The 18,866-nt window shown below is 41.5% G+C and overlaps 1 protein-coding gene across 5 annotated transcripts in view; it reads right to left on the bottom strand.

Moving 5' to 3' along the window:
• The window catches only part of zbbx (zinc finger, B-box domain containing), a 318,314-nt gene that overhangs the window by 256,777 nt on the left and 42,671 nt on the right, over window positions 1–18,866 (bottom strand). The window contains exons 17-23 of one of the 5 annotated variants that reach the window (XR_011244525.1): window positions 17,454–17,622; window positions 13,556–13,726; window positions 10,884–11,174; window positions 10,633–10,711; window positions 5,519–7,700; window positions 4,262–4,359; window positions 3,890–4,179 (exon numbers count right to left, since the gene is read on the bottom strand). Coding sequence is in view for 4 of the 5 variants with exons in the window: in XM_020094882.2 (XP_019950441.2) it covers window positions 7,622–7,700; window positions 10,633–10,711; window positions 10,884–11,174; window positions 13,556–13,726; window positions 17,454–17,622 (789 nt within the window). In the remaining variant the exon portion in view is untranslated. The other 4 variants (XM_020094882.2, XM_069534306.1, XM_069534308.1 and 1 more) reach the window with 4 other exon arrangements.

Below are 18,866 nucleotides of genomic sequence, written 5' to 3'. Positions count from 1 at the left end.
AAAGTAAGAGTGACTAAAAGTGGATAATAAGTCTACACACACAGCCACACACACAATCTTACTTCCTGTCTGGCACTTTTCTCCCAAGACCAGACATTTTACGTCCAGCCTTCACCTGTCCTCATTACCCGGTTGGTCCGACCCATCACCTTGGGAGCTGCTCCGATAAAACACAACGCCCCGAACTTGCCGTCCTTTCCCCCCCAGAGACCCTCACCTGCCTCAGCTGCCCCTTTCCCTCATCCACCACCTGCAGCACTCTGCTGCACATGGATGCCTCCGCTCCATTAACCATTAAACTGGACCGCCAAATCCCACGTGCAAAGAGGAGGAGGAAGAGGAGGTGGAGGAGGAGGGTGGTCTTGGTTGGTTCTCATTAAACACTTTGAGCCCCCGACAGAATCAATTACAGTGATGTATTGATTTACCAGCGGGTCTCTGTGGCTCAGCTGGGGCGCTGGGACCTGCCACCAAACATGAGGGAGAGGGGGGACAAATGGAGGGATTAAAAGGAAAAGGGAACGGAGAGCAGGAAACATGAAAGGACGTGAATGGACGGAGATGTGAGTGAAGGAGAAATGAGGGAGAGGAGAGAGAGAATTAAGGAGAGGGAAAAGAGTGTGAAGGTGAAAGAAAAAAGACAAGGTGGGAGGAAGAAAAGGTTGATGGAGAAGTGATGGAATAAGAAGAAGAGGTAAGGAACAGAGACAGAGAGGGAGGGAGAGAAGAGTAGACATGTAAAGAGAGGCAGGGAGAATATATGAACTTTTCTTTATCAAAGTAGATAGAGTTCTACCTCCTGGTGCCGCCCCATTCCTTTCATGTCCACCATTCACCTTCCTTTAATTTCAATCCTCCACCTCCTCAACCTCTCCGCTCTTTATATTTCCTCACTGCATCTTCCTTTCTCCTCCCCTCCATTTTAACTATCTCCGCCTGAACGTTCAGGGCACGCCGTACTTCCGTCACCAGTGTATGGGGTCATCTAAGGACAGACGTGGTGATGACCTTGAATCTCATATGGAGCCACGATAAACTTAAGCTAAATTAAGCTGAGATAAGATAATCCTTTATTAGTCCCACAGTGGGGACATTTGCAATGTTACAGTAAAGTAACAATACGTAGCATGCAATACTTCTAAAAATACAAATGGAATAAAAAGTTATATATACAATGTAAACGGAATATCTACAGTGTGAAAATATGTAACTATTAGTGAGCAACAGCGCCCTCTGCAGCCACACATGGTGTCTCCGAGCAATTCAGTGGTTTCTATGGGGAGTAAAAACTGTGTGAATGTTCCTCATGATCTTTGGCTTAAAACAGCCGAACTGCTGCTTTAACAGATTCACCAAACTCTGTGAAACAATGTTCTCGCTGAATATCTGAGATAAACGCTGGTTTTTAATAACTTTTAAGTCAGTAACGCACTTCTCACAGAAATCGTAACGTGGTTTGTCTATCGTTATTTTTTTTCTTTAAAACAGTTCCCGTGCCATTTATTTCTATAAAGAAAAAAAGAAAAAGCACAAAACGATGCTGACAAATTGAAGTAAAAAATTACACTATAATAAACCTCACCAAACTACATTTATTGAGTGGTTTCAGTTCTACTGCAGGACAGCCCCTCGGTGGAGGCAGAACTGAAAAGAAGAAAAAAAAAGGCTACACAAATTTGTCAGGATGATGAAGAGGTGTCATAAAACACCAAAGAAGACGTCGACTTGGAAAGATATCAACATTCGAGAGCTTTGGATGATAACAACTGACACCGGTGTCAATGTGCTCTGAACACAAACACATCATTTCCACAGTGGTATTTATAGGACATGTCCTTTTTTCTTCATAATCTACCCAGACCCCCCCCCTCACTTGAACGCTCTTTCCTATTGTGAACGCGTCTGACTCGGACAATCTCCTACTGTGTTGTTCATATCTGAAAAACAAACTCCAGAGAACGCGTGGATCCAATTATCCAGACATTTTCCAGAGTTCATGTCTGAAAACAGCTAAGAATAGGCGTTCAGGGTGAGGAGCGGCACCAGGCTCTCTTTTCCCAGTCACACTAATTTTGAAGCTGCTATTTGAGGGTGTGTTGCTTTAAAGCTGGGTAGGTTGCAACACGAGGGGACGTTGCAGGGATGTGGTCACGGAGACATAATAATACAATTTGTCCACGAAAACAGGGATTCGTGTTTGTGAGAGAATCATTCAGTTTCTAGGGCAATAAAACCATGTAGCTTGACGCTAATCGTGCATCTACCAGTCTGTCCTTTAAAATAATTGAGCTTGTTTCTTCGGCGTATTTTTTATAGCCACATTTGTGCTGTTCATACATGCACAAACAAGACTTCACATTATTACCTCTCGCTATACTTGCCTGCAAAGTCATCCCACACCTGTGTTCCGCTTTGCTGCTCCCTCTATTCACAGGCTGGGTGGATAATAGGGTAGACAGAGCTGCAGCAGCCCCACACACACTAAGCAGCTAAGAGGCTTTTTATGTTTCACACTGACAGCCCTCTCCTGTAATGAGGCAGCACGGCTCCAATAGAGAAACATGGGAAATGATTAGATGATATACATCCACAGCAAATACCTGCAGCCTCACAACCATAGAAGGGAAAGGAGCCAGTCATTCATACAGCGATGGAGCTGGTGGGTGCAGGTAAAACCCATGTTGTACCTGACTGGGTTGACTGATGGTGTCATGCTTCACTAATGGAGAGTTGTTATACTGCGTTCCAGACAACTCGGATGTTGGATATTCGTAATTTACGAGTTCCGACTTCCAAGCGTTCCAATGCACAGCGATGGCACGACGTCAAATGTAAACAAACATGGCTGACCGGGAGAAGCTGATGTTTATTTGGCCTGTGATGATACAATTCAACTGACTAGTGCAGCCTCCGTGCACACAGAAACAAAGCAGAAGAGGGAAACGATGCATGAGACAACAGACGCCGTTTCCATTTTATCTTTACAGCACTTTTGTACTTGGAAAAACAAATTCCAATACATAAGAGGCAGAGAACCCCTGCACACGCACTGTCACTCAATCTCACAAACGAGGAAACAAGAGTACAACAGAGGGCAGACGGAACTCGGCGCCACAGTATCTCCGGCTCCATTAGCGCCACCATTGTTGTGTGGCGTCAGACAAATTCTCTTTGAGAAGTCGGGATGTTTTTTTGAATTTTTAAGCTAATGTACATGATTCATGTTGTTCTGGGTTTGTACCCTCATGGTTGAATGCACTTACTGGATGTCAGCTAAATTATATGTAATTTGATACATTTTCCCAGAGTTTTCAAGTGGGAACTGAGACTTTGAGTGGCCTTCCATTGCACTTTTTAAAGTAAGAGGCCGGAAAATTCTGACATCCACATGAACATTAACTAGGAGTGAGAGACGCACTGACATCGTAATAATACATGAGACTATTTTATGGCATATTATCATGATTTCAACATGTTTCTCCATCTTAAAGGTCCAGTGAGTAAGAGGTAAGATTTAGGTGAAAGGGAACTTTTGGCAGAAATTGAATGTGGAATAATCCTCATGATGTTTTCACGAGTTCATTTCATCTAAATTGAATGAATTGTAGTTTTTGTCACCCCACCTTTTATATTTAAATACTTTATATTTACATCGAGGGGGTCTTCTCTGTGGAGGCTACCATGTTTTTTACATTAGTCCAGACTGAACAAACTAAACACTGCACAAACGTGTGAGCTCTTCAAAGTCAACATGTTCATGCAACAGGTCAGTAGATTAGACACAGTTCATCCATTCACTTCATTGTACTGATCAGTGCAAAGGTAACAACTCATTCACATGCACCAGCATCATGAAGCAGCAAGTTGCAGAAGAGTGGAGAACTCCTACCTTTACCTTGGTGGTGAGGCAACAGTCTGTCCAGTCCTTGATTATCCATGTCCCTTTAGTCCACAAGTATGTCTCTTGTAAGTTCTCCACGTTGTTGATTCTGTCGTGTGACGTCCATTACGCACAGTCAAGCAACTCCATCCTCCACGTGTCCGCCATCGCCTCTCCTCCTCTCCTCCTGCCTGTCTGGGTTTGGGTACGCTTGTTTACTCTCACTTCCTGCTCCCAAACTGCAAGCCTTCCTGCATAGTTCCCACCCCAGGAGGCTCAGGTGGAGACAGGGAGCGCACCTTAGCAAGAAACCCAATCAGGAGTGTCAAGCAGGTGCAGAATGAGCTCTCATTGGTTCATACCTTTGTTAATTACGCTCACCTGGAGACAGATGATTGCACTGTCCAATGAGAGCAGGTGAGGGGGGGTTGGCCACTTCAGAGCCACTGTTGATTGGCTGTGTAAAGGTACGACACCCCCTTCAGGATTTAAGATTCAAGATTCAAGACTTTATTTGTCATGTGCACAACAATTACATCGAGCAGTCCCTGGCAAATGCTTGGGTCAAAAATATTACACAAGCAAAACAAATTAAATATTATATAAAGTTTTTAAAGTTTTAAACTAAAATAAAGTAACAAACCAAAGAGTCTCTAACTCTGATAAGGTCAGGTCTGGAGAAAGTACTTCTGACTAAATCTAGAGGAGATGTGGTGATTTATAAATTTCTTGAATGACTTGAGTGTGTTTTATTCAGAAGAGGATGCAAAAATACTTTTCTGAGTTACACCTGAACTGATGGAAGTTTGGTTGTGTACAATACAAGCATTTTGACCTTTAGATCTTCTGTGATCGTTTTCATTTGGGCATGTCCAGTAGGCAAAAATAAAACTTTAAAAAGCAGGAATTTGTAACACCATGTAAACGTATATTTCAGTACATTTAGATGCTGTTTCAGTCTTCAATACAACACACTTCCCTTTGACATGTGGGCTTCAGCACAAGTTTACTATAGTTCCCTGCCCAGGGCTCAGCTTCAATACTTTTCAGTTTTTACTGCATCCCTCTCAGGCCATAATACATTATTGAAGACATTTTGCAGACAAACCTTTTTAATCCAATAGCTGAATCTGCTTCTCTGTGTCTGATGTCAGATGGTAGTGGTGATAATGATGATGATGATGATGATGATGATGCTCCTCACATCTGGTTTTTGCCACATCAATATGCTCAACCAAATACTCCCCTTTAATAGTGTCATGAATGGCAGCGATATCTCTGATTTACCAAACTCTGCGGTGATTCCACGCACACAAAGTACTGTACTACTAAAGATGATTCAAAATCATGATCACTGAATAAAAAGTCAACACTGACTTGAATTTCCAGACAAATGACTTGTCAATATTTAACCAAAACTCCAGCCCAGTGTAACCGGTGAGTATGATACAAACAGCATGTATTTTAATAATCCATTTTTTTCAGTTACAGGGTAAAAATAAAAAACATTGAATGACACATTTGCAGTGAAATATCCACAGAGGATTCCCTTGAGAGTTCACAAAAAGCCTAGTAATTTAATAATATGGATGAATATAATCCCTTTCTACATTAGAAGCGTCCTTTCTTCTATTTTACCTATTTCGTGGATGCAGCCTCTGTCCCTCGCGGCTCACTGTGGGCGACTTATGAGAGTCTGCGAACAAGTGAGTCCTCTCGGAGCGTTCTGTGTGAGGAAAATTGAATGGCTTTTCATGAGAAAACAAGTGGACACGGGGCCAGAGGCAGAACAAAATGTAACCACCGTGCAACTCGCAGTCACAGAAAATGCCAAATCCCAAGAAAAACAAAGTAATATGGTAAAAATCCAAGCTGACTCCTGGGGAGATAGGGCAAGGGAAGAAAAGAAACCATATGCTTGTATTAGATTTACCAGTAATATCGACTGTGATGTGTTTGAAAATGAAACTTATACACTTTCTTCTAAAGTTAACTTTTCAGATTTAAAGACATTTGCACAGATAGAAAAAAAGTTGAACTGCGGTTCTGGAAAAGGGTCAGTTAATTGTTCAGTTAAATGTCAACTCCTCCAGTTTCACTGTCTTTTCTGACCCCATCAACAACATCACACACAACCACAATATCTAACAAAGGTCAGCTCTCTTTTTCCGTTTCTTTCCCCTGTCCTTGTCCACGTGCACATGAGAGGGAGAGACGGAGTGCACAGATCTCAGAGTTGTTTAAACCCAGCCTAGTGGTTCGATATCCTTCAGATTTATGTCTGTGTTATTTTCCTCTCCTAAACAGTAAGTGATAAACTCAGTGAAGGACACAATAACAAAGATCTACCTTTTCACCTCTCTTTCTCCTCGTCTACCGTTTGGTCTCTTGGCCCGTCTCTCCCCCTCTCTCTCTTTATCTCTCTCTCTCTCTCTCCGTCCCTGTGCTATCAATCAGTCTTGCTGTGATTGCTGTTGGATTACAGGGCTTTTGCTGTCCGCTCCTAACGATTAACGTCGGGACAAATAAAATACCCTTATATCCCTCCAGTGACTGAAGTAAAGAGCACGGTCCCATAAAGGCATATTCACACACACAACCGTCTGCAGTGCGCAAATTAAGCTTAATCTTAAATTCAATCCTGGCCTCTTAGACATCCATGTTGCTTCTGAGAGTTTGCGTGTGTTCGAGTGTAACACGGGTGTGACTCTTCTCTGTATACGTGTTTGTCCTTGTTTGATCCCCACGTGATGCACGTTGCTGCAGATAAAACAGCGTGTGGCGGGGTGTGAACTCAGGTGAGGACAGTGGCAGATATGACAGGTTAGGACAGGCTGTGGGGAGTAACGCAAAACAGGAGAGCTGAGAAAATAACATGCAAAATGTACACACTCACGCACACCTACTGTGCGTGTACACAATCACTACAGAGATGATGAACCAGTTCCAGTGCTTGGTGTTTATCTTCCTCAACTCCTGCACACACATACGGAGAGATAGCAGCAGCGGCCATTGGCACAGTTACTTTTACCCTCTCTTACAAACATAATTTATCACCTGCAGGAAGCTCCCGCAGGTGTGTGTGTGTGTGTGTGTGTGTGTATGTGTGTGTGTGCTTGTGCGGGCAGTCTGACCTGATCCTGTGCCACTCTAACCTTATTAAGGACCGAACTGGTGCCAACAGAGAAAAATTCTTCTTAACCCCTGCAGTTAAAATTGGCACCACAGCCGACTACGTCTGTCTCGTAATGCTCCCACATCTCACACAGCATCACACACAGTGGAGACACCAAATCAAAGCCACCAAGACAGACTCCTGCTGAGAATCAGAGCTATTTGTTATCACTTTGTCACCTCCCCTCCTGTACTCATCCTCTGCCTGTCTTTATTGTTTGTTTTGTACCTTCAGATAATCCATGAACAGGCACGTAGTATCTAAAAGCTGCGTTTTTTAATACGCACTGTATGAGTAATGTGAATATAGTGCAGGAAAAAATATGGAAACATACATTCAGAGTGATAAAACCCAACTCAAAACAAAACCTTGAATCAGATCACGACAATGTTTTTCAAAGGATTACATTTTCATTTATTTGCACTAGAAGAAAAAAAACACCACGAGGATGACCCAATTTAAATTACATTCATTGCGCCTGCTTTCCTCTCTTGCAACACATGTTATATTTGTATGCAAGTGTGTGTGTGTGTGTGTGTGTGTGTGTGTGTGTGTGTGTAAATATCTCAGGGTAGTAAGAGGACGCTCTGCTGGTCTCTCTGTGCAGCCTCCTCCGCCTCCCTTTGTTCCTCACCGACTCTGTCCCTGCAAAACCAAAGCCACCAATCAAAGTCAGAACATCAAACATACAAAGCACTTTAATACCAAACTGTGATTAAAAGACAAATGTCCTCAAACTTTTTATAACTAGTGTCAGATGCAGACAGCAAAGACATAGCTCCAGAAACATGAATGATAATCAGACACAATGTCCAATGTCAGGTAAACCTGCACTTTCAGTGTTGTGGTTTGACATTTGATTCAATCTAAATCCAATTAAATAATTTACGAAACTAAGTTATTAGATCAAGTCAATTAGTAAATGAGTAAATGTAATGTAATGTAATGTTTTTTCCTTGTCCCACGTCCCATCCTTGCACCAAGTTTGAAGAAAATCAGCTCTGAGGTTTTTGCATTAATTCTGCTAAAACACAGGCAAACAACAATGAAACATAACTTCCTTGGCGGAGTTAATTATAAAATCAAGCCAGTAAACATAAACAAAGGTGTAAATATACTCCAAGTCTCTCCGTTGATTACAGTCAAGCTCAACTACGGAATTTAAGCTTTTTACGATTTAAGAAATCCTGAGCTGTGTAAACTGTAAATGAGAAAATCAGAGCCACGTCCCAAATATGAATTTGATACTGCTGAGTAAGTATGCACTGACTGAGGTTTAGATGAAAGAGATGACTGAGGCAACGCTAAAGCTCATTCAGGCAGCTTGAAGCAGCTGAAAGAGACTGAATGGGCCGTACATGGTGAATAGTGATCTGGATATGAAATGTTAATGTACAGTACAGGTCCTGATAGACACACACATGCTGTATTGAAACACTGTCACAGAATTCGCTTGTGTAATATGGGGGTGTGCTTTAGAGCGTGCATGTCCTACTGCGATAATATACTTTTAAATAAATATTAATATATTTAAAAGGTTCCACAGTTAAAAAAACCACTCCGATTTTTTGGGGAAGACTGTTATTCTGTATAACTTTGGGCACCAGAGACCACAGAACTTCAATATTATACATCTACTCTGTGATGCAACTGCAGCCACCACTCAATAAAGTCTGAAAGCAACCTGGTGATGTGAGGAGGATAAAACTGTATCTGTAAAGAGAAGCTATAATAAAGTAGTTAAAGCAGTGTTTACATCTATAAAAGGAAAGTGAAGAGGGTAAAGGTCCAGACTTATGAAGCAGTGGAATTATTTCAAAACTAACTCTGCATTTCCCTGTACTGATGAGTACATAAGTACGGCCATGATATTAATATTGGATCTTTGTACTGAACCTTGTAACAATGTCCATAAAATTCGAAGGTTATTGCAAATGTCAAGATAAAACTAATGGAGTAATGAGATTTAAAAAACAAAACTGGCACAGGTAACCCAAACTGGTGTGTGTGTGTGTGTGTGTGTGTGTGTGTGTGTGTGTGTGTGTGTGTGTGTGTGTGTGTGTGTGTGTGTGTGTGTGTGTGTTTGAAAGATGGAAGGAGCTATTTAGGGAGCCCTCTGTGTAGTATGTGGTAATCCGGTTATTACACATCTCAATGTGATATTCACAGTGCTCTGCTCAGCACAAGGCCTCTAGCACAGATTATGCCCATTACACGCACACACACAAAACATCAACAAAGAGCAGCCCAACACACTCAGTTTCTGATATGTAAGAAGAAAACACTGACACGCCGTCTCTCTCCATCTCACACATACACACATTGAACAGCACATTAAGGCCCCCGATGTCCAACATGTCGTCGAAGCTAAAGTCGTTCTGCTGGCTAACGATTCATTACACACTCCACATATCCGACAGAGAGCGGGATTGACGGAGCACAAAAAAGAGGGATTACCCCCCATCGTGACCGTTGGTATGGTAGAGGAGAGAAGGGATGTGGACAGGGCAATGGATTACATGCCTCTCATGGAGAAAGGAAACAGACAAGAGTTCGAAAACAGGAAGTCACCAGGCTACAGTCAGATGCTCACAGCAAAAAAGTCAGTTTGTCTTTGAGGAGGATCGAACTGGAATGGAAATGGAAAGATACCCAGAGTTGAAGCTCTTATTTTAAAAGCTTAAAGCTGTGACATATTTGAGCAACACTATAAAACTTTTTGCCTTAAAATAGCCTCTTCAAAATGTAGTTTGATTGTTCACTGTATTGGAATAAAGAGATTGGTGCAGCTCTCATTCTCACTCCTCACCCTGAACGTCTGGTCTTGGTCTATGTAACTTTTGTGAGCGGGTACGATTTCCAACTGACAGATTATCAAATGCTTCTTTCAGAAAAGTCCAAACATTTTCCTGAAATTTCCAGAGGGGCTGTGAGTGAGAATGCAAAGAGCCCATTTGAGAATACAGCAGGAAAACCTGCTGGAGTGTTATTGACGTTTCCAACACATAACCAACACAATACTGAGAGATATCTTACATTTCCTGTTGTTGTGAATGTGTCTGACCTGTACAGACGAAAGGTAAACTCTGTAAAATGTCTGGAGGGAACAGACCCAGCGGAAAATACTGTAGATCAGTTAGAAAAAGACTTATCGTTAAAGTCATTAAATCAGCTTTGAAATTCTTAACAGAGTTTGGTGTCATTGTACCGTACAGTGGTGGCACTTGTTGTTCAGGAAGCCGGGGATCATGGGAAATATCCTGCGTTCAGTGGTGTTTCGGTTCAGTGAGTGGGACTACACAGTCAGAGCTCCAGTCAACACACTCACAGGCTTTTTTTCCTCTACATGAAAAGCAATCGCTCAGACGCGGAACCAAACAATATGAATCACTACACGTTGCTACAGAGGGCGCTGTTGCTCGGTAAAACTTAAACAATGTTGCTTTGACATTTCCAGGTAAAGTAAAAATAACAATCAGACTTGAGTTTACCCTTTAGCATGTGGTTATGTAAATTATGTGTGTTGAGCAACCACAATTTTAGAAAGAAGTCGGTTTGGTGTGCGTGTTTTACCAACCGTGTCGGTGTCTGATTCCCCTGCTGAGATTGTCTTCCACTGTTTACTGCAGCAAGTAATGAAGCCTGTGTCTCTGTTTCTGAAATAGACATGAAAGGAGGATAATGCTTATGACCTTATTTTAAAACCTTGAGGGCTTAATACAGCCTTGTTTGATTGTCATTATCAAATGCAAAGTAAGGTGTTTATCACACCATGATGGTGTGATTGAATGCATAACTTCTACCTATACTGTTTGTTGGCATCTGTACCTTTGAGGTCTTGCTCGAGGCTATGGAGCATGCTTGCAGTTGTGTCTGTGTCCAGGTCAGGGTCCTCGCAACCTGTCTGGTCCAGTTTACAGATGTCCATTATCTCCTGGGCTGCCTGGGACAACGGGCGAACTACTGTACCCAACTCTGAGGCCGACGTGGGACGAAAACGGAAGGCAGAGCGAGGAGGAGCTGGAGAGTGAGAGAAGGAGGGGAACACAGGTGGAGTATTTGGGGTCGTCGTTGTAGGGTGAGAAAGAGTTGGAGTGGACTTGTTGGACCAGTTTGACGCTGAATAAAAATGAAAAAGAGAAAAAGTGGATAAAAGTATCTGTGCCTAGAGGGATAGAAGGAAGGATGTAAAAATGGATACGATGACATATGGTGAAGTGAAAACAGAGTGTGCGTGTAAGAAACAGATAAGAGGAGAGGTAGACAGGAGAGGGATCAGAGAACGAAGGTGAGAGACAGAAACGATCACCACAGTTAGTGGAATGGGTGGTGTCTCATCCCACTCTACTGTGAGCTACATCAAATTGAATCAGATTGAACATCCATCCCCACCTGCTCACTGTAAATTACATCGCAGCCCCCGTCGAGAATCTATGATGGTGTGGGTGTGTACGTGAGCGTGTACAGCACACTGATTCCTCTGTTGCGTGCTGTCGAACCAGTTTCACCTCCAGCATTAAGTCTTTCATTCTTTCAATCTACCATTGTCTCCTTACCTCTCCCTCCCTCCCTCCTTTCCTCCTCACTCTCCCCGTGCCTGGTACAGAAACTCCACTTAGCACTGTCAAACCAGGCAGCATGGGGAATGATAAATGCAGTATCAGTGCTGCTAACACGTAAACTCACAAATACACAAACCTGTATATTTAATCGGCCTCCACTTCAAGGTAGATAGGGCATGTATCTAGATTGAATGTCCTGAAAGAGCTTTTTAACAGATTTAAAATGGATTCAGTGTAAAATTAGAGAAAGATTAAAATATGATTTCTCCCAACTGCCTCCTCAAGGAAGGTCAGATTTCAATCTTTCTCTATTTGAATGTTCTCTATGTGCAATATATTTGTAGCTTCAGGACATATGTATCATTTTCAAGGGATGAATTACTCTATTATGGGAGTTTTAACAGCACACATGATTTGGTGTGTTACAGCTAAAATGTAAAAATCCAGTGCTTTAAACCTGAAAAGGAGTTCCAACCTGACAAAGATGCTCAGGAGCAAAAAGCTATTTCAAGATGTTCATTAATAGCACAAGGGAGTCAGAGCACATATGTTTTGGTGAGAAGTGTTCTTCAGCGCGCTGTCAAACAGAACACTGGAGCTGCACAACGACACACACAACTTTCCAAAACGTCTGTGCACAGGTTCCCATGAGGAATTAAAAATACTGAAAACATGTTGAGGTGTCCTTCTTTGAATTAAGGGGACCTATAAAGTTTTTTCTTATTTTCAGTCATACAGAATATATACAGTATATATAAAGTTTCAAATAATGTGTGTAAAAGGAACTGCTGTGAGACAAAAGCTCGAGCTCTGTACTTTTGTTTCTACTTCAGATACACAGATTTCTCTCTGTTTTGAGAGAACTAAAAAAACTCGTTCTCTCAAAACTGTTTACTTGAGCAGCCAAGCACAACACAAGAATATAATGTATTTCCTGATGTTTTCGACTTCAGTTGGTTTATTAGGACATTTCCCTCATGTATAACTATTAATGGAGGCATATATAGCAAAGATACTACATTGAATGATTGAAAATCACATCCTCCATTAAACAATAAGGTAATGATCCCGCTGTATTATATTAATGTTTGTCTTGTCCAACTACACACATTCCTCATCGGATTCAGGTTGTTGAAAATGAACTGATGCATTTGAGAAATTTTCAATCATTTCAAATCAATCATGTTCTGTTGGCACATAGTGGAGTCCCAGATAAAATACTTAATGCAACTACAAATGAACCAAATAGGGAGAGGAAAATGAAGGATTTCAAGGTTGTAAGAGAGTAGGAACGATTCATGACGAAAACAGCAGAGCTGAAAAAGTGTAAAAAGAAGAGTAGAGAAATGAAATGCAAACATGGTGTTTACAGTGACATTTGTGAGGAAGGAAAGAGGAAGGGAATTGATTAGCATTGGGGTGCTGAGATATATCTGAATAAAACAGATCATTGTCTTTTCTCTTGGGCGTCTGTGTGTGTCTGTGTGTGTGTGTGTGTGTGTGTGTGTGTGTGTGTGTGTGTGTGTGTGTGTGTGTGTGTGTGTGTGTGAATGAAAATAGATGCATGTGTGTATCAGCATAAACAGATTACTGCAGTGTTTTCTGGGAGTGAAGGAAGTAATGAGGGGACATATATATATTATTCCTGGACGGACTCCCAATCCAACGTGTGTGTGTGTGTGTGTGTGTGTGTGTGTATGATGTCTGTGTCTGCTAGTGTTTGAGAGTGATACAGAATAATCTCTTTCAGAAACCTGCATGTTCTGTGACCAGAGAGTGAGAAGCTATGAGCAGAAACGAGGTGTATTAATTGTGTATGAAATGGAGTTCTGAATGTATGAGAGTAAATTGGTAAAAGTTAATGCTCAGTGTGCCTGATTGTGTACACACACACACACACACACACACACAAGTGTGTGAACACACACATACACTAACCAGATGTCCCTAGTTCATATGCTGATATTTCTCCTCTCCTGGTAGTTGTGGTTGAGCAAATTTGAATTCCAGTTGGCTGCGTGTTGTTGTCCTCCATCTTTCTGAAAACAAGCTGTCTCTCAGAGTTGGTACTGAGGCGACTGCTCGGTCCACAGGACTCTGACTCTGATCCTAAAAGAAAGAGAATCTAATAAAACCAACAACGAAACAACTCACAAGGAACAGCCATCATTACACTACCGGTCAGATTTCTCCAGTTGTTACTGTAATGTACATTGTGTCATAGGATGTATGATTTATCAAATGACATTTACAATGCATAATGTCCAAATGTACAATGAAAAGAAAGAAATGAAATGAATTAATTTACTTTAATTGCTGCAGGAAAGCTTTACTTGGTTAACGTAGTTCATTGTTAATCTGTTTTATATGATCTTTCAGCTTGAGTGTGACCCGGACAATTTATTTAATTCTTTGGCATACAACTTTTGATTAGTAGTGTAAGTGTTTAAAGTTTAGAATATGATATAAATTTCAATAATTTGATATCTTGATGTCTCTACCAATGTCTGTCCCAGGTTAAAAGGTTAATGGTTGCGTAATGAGTCTTTTTGAATCTTGATGACCACTCTACAATCACCCATTCACACACACATTCATACAGAGCATCTATGTGCAGCCCTTTCGCCATTATACCCGCTCTACCTCTGAGCTGCAGCCACCCAGAAGCTTTTAAAAGCTTCCATCCCTTTATTCACTTTCATATTCTTGCATTGCCCTTCACATGCCCGAGGAAACATTTGGAGAAACTGCATTCCAGATAAATATGATCCAAACATAAAGATCAGGCAAGGTGACGCTGCTATCAGTTGAACCTGTAGCTAGCAAATGTAAACAGCAATGTATGCAATTTACAACCTATCTGCATCTGTTAGAGTTTAAAGAACGTGCAGAACACACTAAGCAAACAAAAACCCACAAAACTAAGTGTAAGGGCAAGTGTGAGGGCGAATCCAGTGTATGGGCAGGGGCTGAGTTTTTGCAGTGCAAGATATAGAGTAATGGTATGAAAAGTATGGCTTAATCCACGAAATTCAAGTTCTGGCAAGGAACTGGTGATCAGACCAGTTTTTTAAGTACTGAAGGTGACTGAGTGGATGATTGCTTGAAGGAGGAAGAGGTGTGTGGGAGAATGGCGCGCAGAGCAGGAAAGCAGGAGGTCCTGACCAACCAGCAGCACACACTGGGGACACGGCCAAACATATGGATGTGAAGCAAATATCATGGGGCAAAGTTCACTAAAATGGAACTCCACACGAAGGCACACTGCAAATTGTTTCCCCACAGGAAGTGAAAGTTGTATTTGCCTCCTCGCTTGCGCTGATTGGAAGTGAAATGGGAAGGGATAATTTGCTACTGCTAAATTCAGTTATGTATGCCCAGGCCCTAGCAGGAGAATAGAAGCAGAGCGGGACAAGGAAAACACTCGAAAACCATCCTTTAACCAGAAAGTGGATCAGAACATACAGATGGAAAAACTTTTTGATTATGCATCACTGCGATGCCTCTGTCAATTATAGAATTTAGTTTTTCCATTTTAATGGCTGTTTATCATCTAAAAAAATAAAACTGGCTTATCTTTATGGTGAAATGATTTTATCCTAAAAGTAAATGTAATTAATTATATTTGATTCAATAAAACAGGAGCAGCGTCTGTAACAAAGCAATATTGCTAACAAGTCTGTTCAGCCAATGCTGACAGCTGCAATGCAATCACTGCTGTTTTCGTCTGTCTCTCCAGTGGTTAGCCAATCAATTGATAATATTGACAGGATGCAGAGTCGACTAACTAGTTTAAATCAGCTGTAAATGAAATGAGGAAAGGAGGAGAGGAGTAAGTTCTCCAGATTATTGACTCATGAACAGAAAACTGAGAGGGTTGAAGTAGTTTTTTGGAAAACAAATGATTTAAAAATACAAGAGAGAGAAATTCTGTGAGGATGGCTGTCTACCTGTCTTTCTACCTGTCTTTTCGTTAATTTGTCTGCTTTTAACCACATCATACATCTCTTGTCTACATAGAGCTGCCATTATCTCTCCCCTCTCTCTCTCTCTATCTCTCTCTCTCTCTCTGTGGAGGTTTGTCAGTCTGTCTGTCTCCTGTCTCACTCTCTCTCTCTAACTGGATGCACACAAGACAGAACCTGCACACTAACAACCTCATTTTCCGACTGACCAAGTGACAGGGAGGAAGAGCAGAGAGGAAAAAGAGCTGCAGAGGTAGAGCAGGAGACATATTAAAACCTTTTGGACCTCAGCCCTGCCTGGAAAGAAAAAAAGAGAAAAATAGAGGAGACAGATGGGGAGATGGAGGGAAATAAACGAATGTGGAGTGTTGTCAAGGTGATATTCCTCCTCTCTAACCTTTCTCTGTCATTAACTTTGGAGATTTAATGATGGTGGCAGAGACAGTGCGATGTTTTGACGAGCGGCTGGCTGCATGGAGAGTTGGACAGTGGTGGTGCCCTTGTGGGAGTCTCACGGTCGACCTCTTTCATTTAACGCAGTCTTGACAATGACACAGAGAAAAGCTGAGCTTTTAGACCCGATGAAGAGAAAATGATGACTGGATCATTTTGGGCAGAAGAAATAACAAAAGTATGAATATGAAATGTTTCCTAGAAAGCAACATTTGTTTTTAATGCATTTAATCACAAAGCCTTGGACGCGAGTACAAGGTGTAATGAGCACTGTGTGGCTGGACAAATTACAGCATCTGATTGGATCTGATTGGTTCCAGATATTATTGCTTTAACTCTGAAGCAATTTGGAGGCACGGGCTCGACTTCCATCAGCCGTGTTGCGCAGTGTGCACACCTCACAGACAAGGTCAATTTACAATTCATTAGCCCTAAAAAATAATTCCGAATGCCCGGGCTGAAGTCAAAAATAGGATATTTATCATTTACCTCAAGGCACTTTCCTCAACGGCTATTTGGTCTAACAGACACAGTTAATGTCAGATGATTTTAAAACCATCTTGTTACAACAGTATTTGTCCGGTGTAGTTCAAGGTGAAACTTGACATTGAAAAGAATGAGGAGATGGAGAGAAAAAAATCATGGAACAAAGTGTCTATGCAGTTGACTGAAGGAGAGAGGTAATGATGGGAAATAATGAAAAATATATAGTGATATAGAAAAAAGTAGCATGAATAATGACAATACAAAAAGCTCCCAATAGATTTGCAGTGCACTGGGCTCCGGACATTTTAGAGTTACCTGGCATTTTCTGTTAAATAGGTTTTCAGATCTGTTGCAAAATAAATGACATTACACTGACAACACGTGAAGGATGCAAGCATCACTACCTTCATTTGAAGAAAGACACAACACCTGCTGTTTAAAAAATTTGAGGCAGTACATATAGTTAAATATTCAGAAAAAAAGAAGCCCACAGGCTTAGGCCGATGTGCAGACAAAGACATACACATTTACACACAAACACACTCAAAATGAAAAGGAATGTTTGCAACGCTCCCCTGGGACCCACCAGTAGTAAATCGGTGTTGTCCCCCATCTCTCGTTTTGTGCAGCCAACACTCCTCTGGGTTTAAAACTCATTTTCATCCCTCTTGTAAGCTCTACATTTTTACGTATTTGTTCTAAATCCTATTATGAGGCCTTTGTGAAATGAATAACGCTTGCAAATTGGAAAGCATCTCCAGGCAAAAGTTGGACACAGAGGTAATCTTTACAATCTAATCTCTTGAAGCACAGGGAGGCAGCTACGGAATCTGATGCAGTTTGTTGGAAAACATGAGAGAAGAAAAAAGTGTATGTGTATGTAAAAGTTCACGCAAACGTACACAAACAAATACTTAGCATCTTTAACGTACCTGTTGGGTCTGAGTCATGTGATGAAGTTTGGCATGTTCGCAGTGCGTCACAGCTTGTGTGTTCTGGCGAGTTGGAGCAACCAGAACCCAAATCCACACTGAGAGGAGAAAACCTCTCAAGATCACAAGACTGCTCTGATCCGGACCCAGCACTCCAGTTGTGCATCACCTAAGAGGAAAAGGAAACAGATGGAAGGGAGAAGGGAGTGAGTGGTATCAAAGGGAATAAGTGGAGGGAGTGACACAGAAAGATGAGAAATTGAAAGGAGAAATAAATTATAGAGGGTTGAGGAGGGGACACGATGGAGTGTTGGGGGTAAAGAGAGAGGAAGAGACATTAGAGTGAAGAAAGTAAAGGGGGAATAAGTAATTAATATTGTGGTCTCGTGGCTTGAGTTCAATTTCTATCCTAACAAAATCAGTTTAAGGGACAAAGTGAAATTCAATATCAATTTAACTTTTATTTCGACAGGTAAGTGTGTTGAAACTTGTAGGTTTTTCATTTTTTGACTGTGTAAATGCATTTTAATAAGCCACTCTCTTTCATTGGAGATTATTCCCTTCTCTCCCTGTTTCCTTTGTTTCCACTTGATGAATTGATTTTTAATTAACCCCTGGAGCTGCAGAGAGCATCTCACAACGCCCTGGTGGGCCAGCCGCTCTTCCCACGCAAGTGTCCTCCTGTGAGACGACTGTAAAATGAGGAAACTCTGTTTAGTTAAGATTAGAATCTGATGCATTTGCATGCCAGCCATAGCGCTGCAAGAGAGAGCTGCAGATGGGCCAGGAAATAATAGGAGGGAAGGCATGAGGGAATATTGTTGCTAAGAGTGAGGAGGGAGTGAGAGCTGAGAATGACAAGAGGAGGAAGACAGGGCGAATGAAAGAATGGCATAACAATGACATAGCATGGGACCTTTCTGACCGAAATGTATGGTGAAATGGGGGAAAGAAAAAGAATAGGGAACAGAAAATAGACAAAAAAATGTATGAAAAATAGAGGCAGCTAGCAGATAGCATAAGAAGGACAAGGGAAGATATCAGGTCCAACGACATAGAGACGGAGGTCGAGAGATGGAAAAAAAATACCTAATCATTATCTAATCATATTAGGAGCAGCTTGATTTAGGTCCATAGGCCAAAGATAACCACCATCTTCACAATCACGAACCCCATTTTCCTCCAGCTTTTTAATAAAGCTCTACGCCCATCGCCAACCTCCTATTTTTTTCATTCCTCTGTCACAGTATATAAAGGATTCATACAATTAAATGGCTGACAGATCATTTGGGACCATTCAAGGGGCGTCTTTTTAATCCTCTGTTTCTTTTCTCTTTCCTTGGCAGCGCGCACCTTTTTTAACACCACAGCCCCTAGGTGTCTCAGAGCAAAAGATGAATAATGTAAAGTAAT

This window comes from Paralichthys olivaceus, chromosome 11 (assembly GCF_024713975.1).
Source record: "Paralichthys olivaceus isolate ysfri-2021 chromosome 11, ASM2471397v2, whole genome shotgun sequence".
NCBI classification, from domain to species: Eukaryota; Metazoa; Chordata; class Actinopteri; order Pleuronectiformes; family Paralichthyidae; genus Paralichthys; species Paralichthys olivaceus.
The sequence above is the reverse complement of the archived record's forward strand: the minus strand, read 5'-3'. Positions and strand labels throughout refer to the sequence as shown.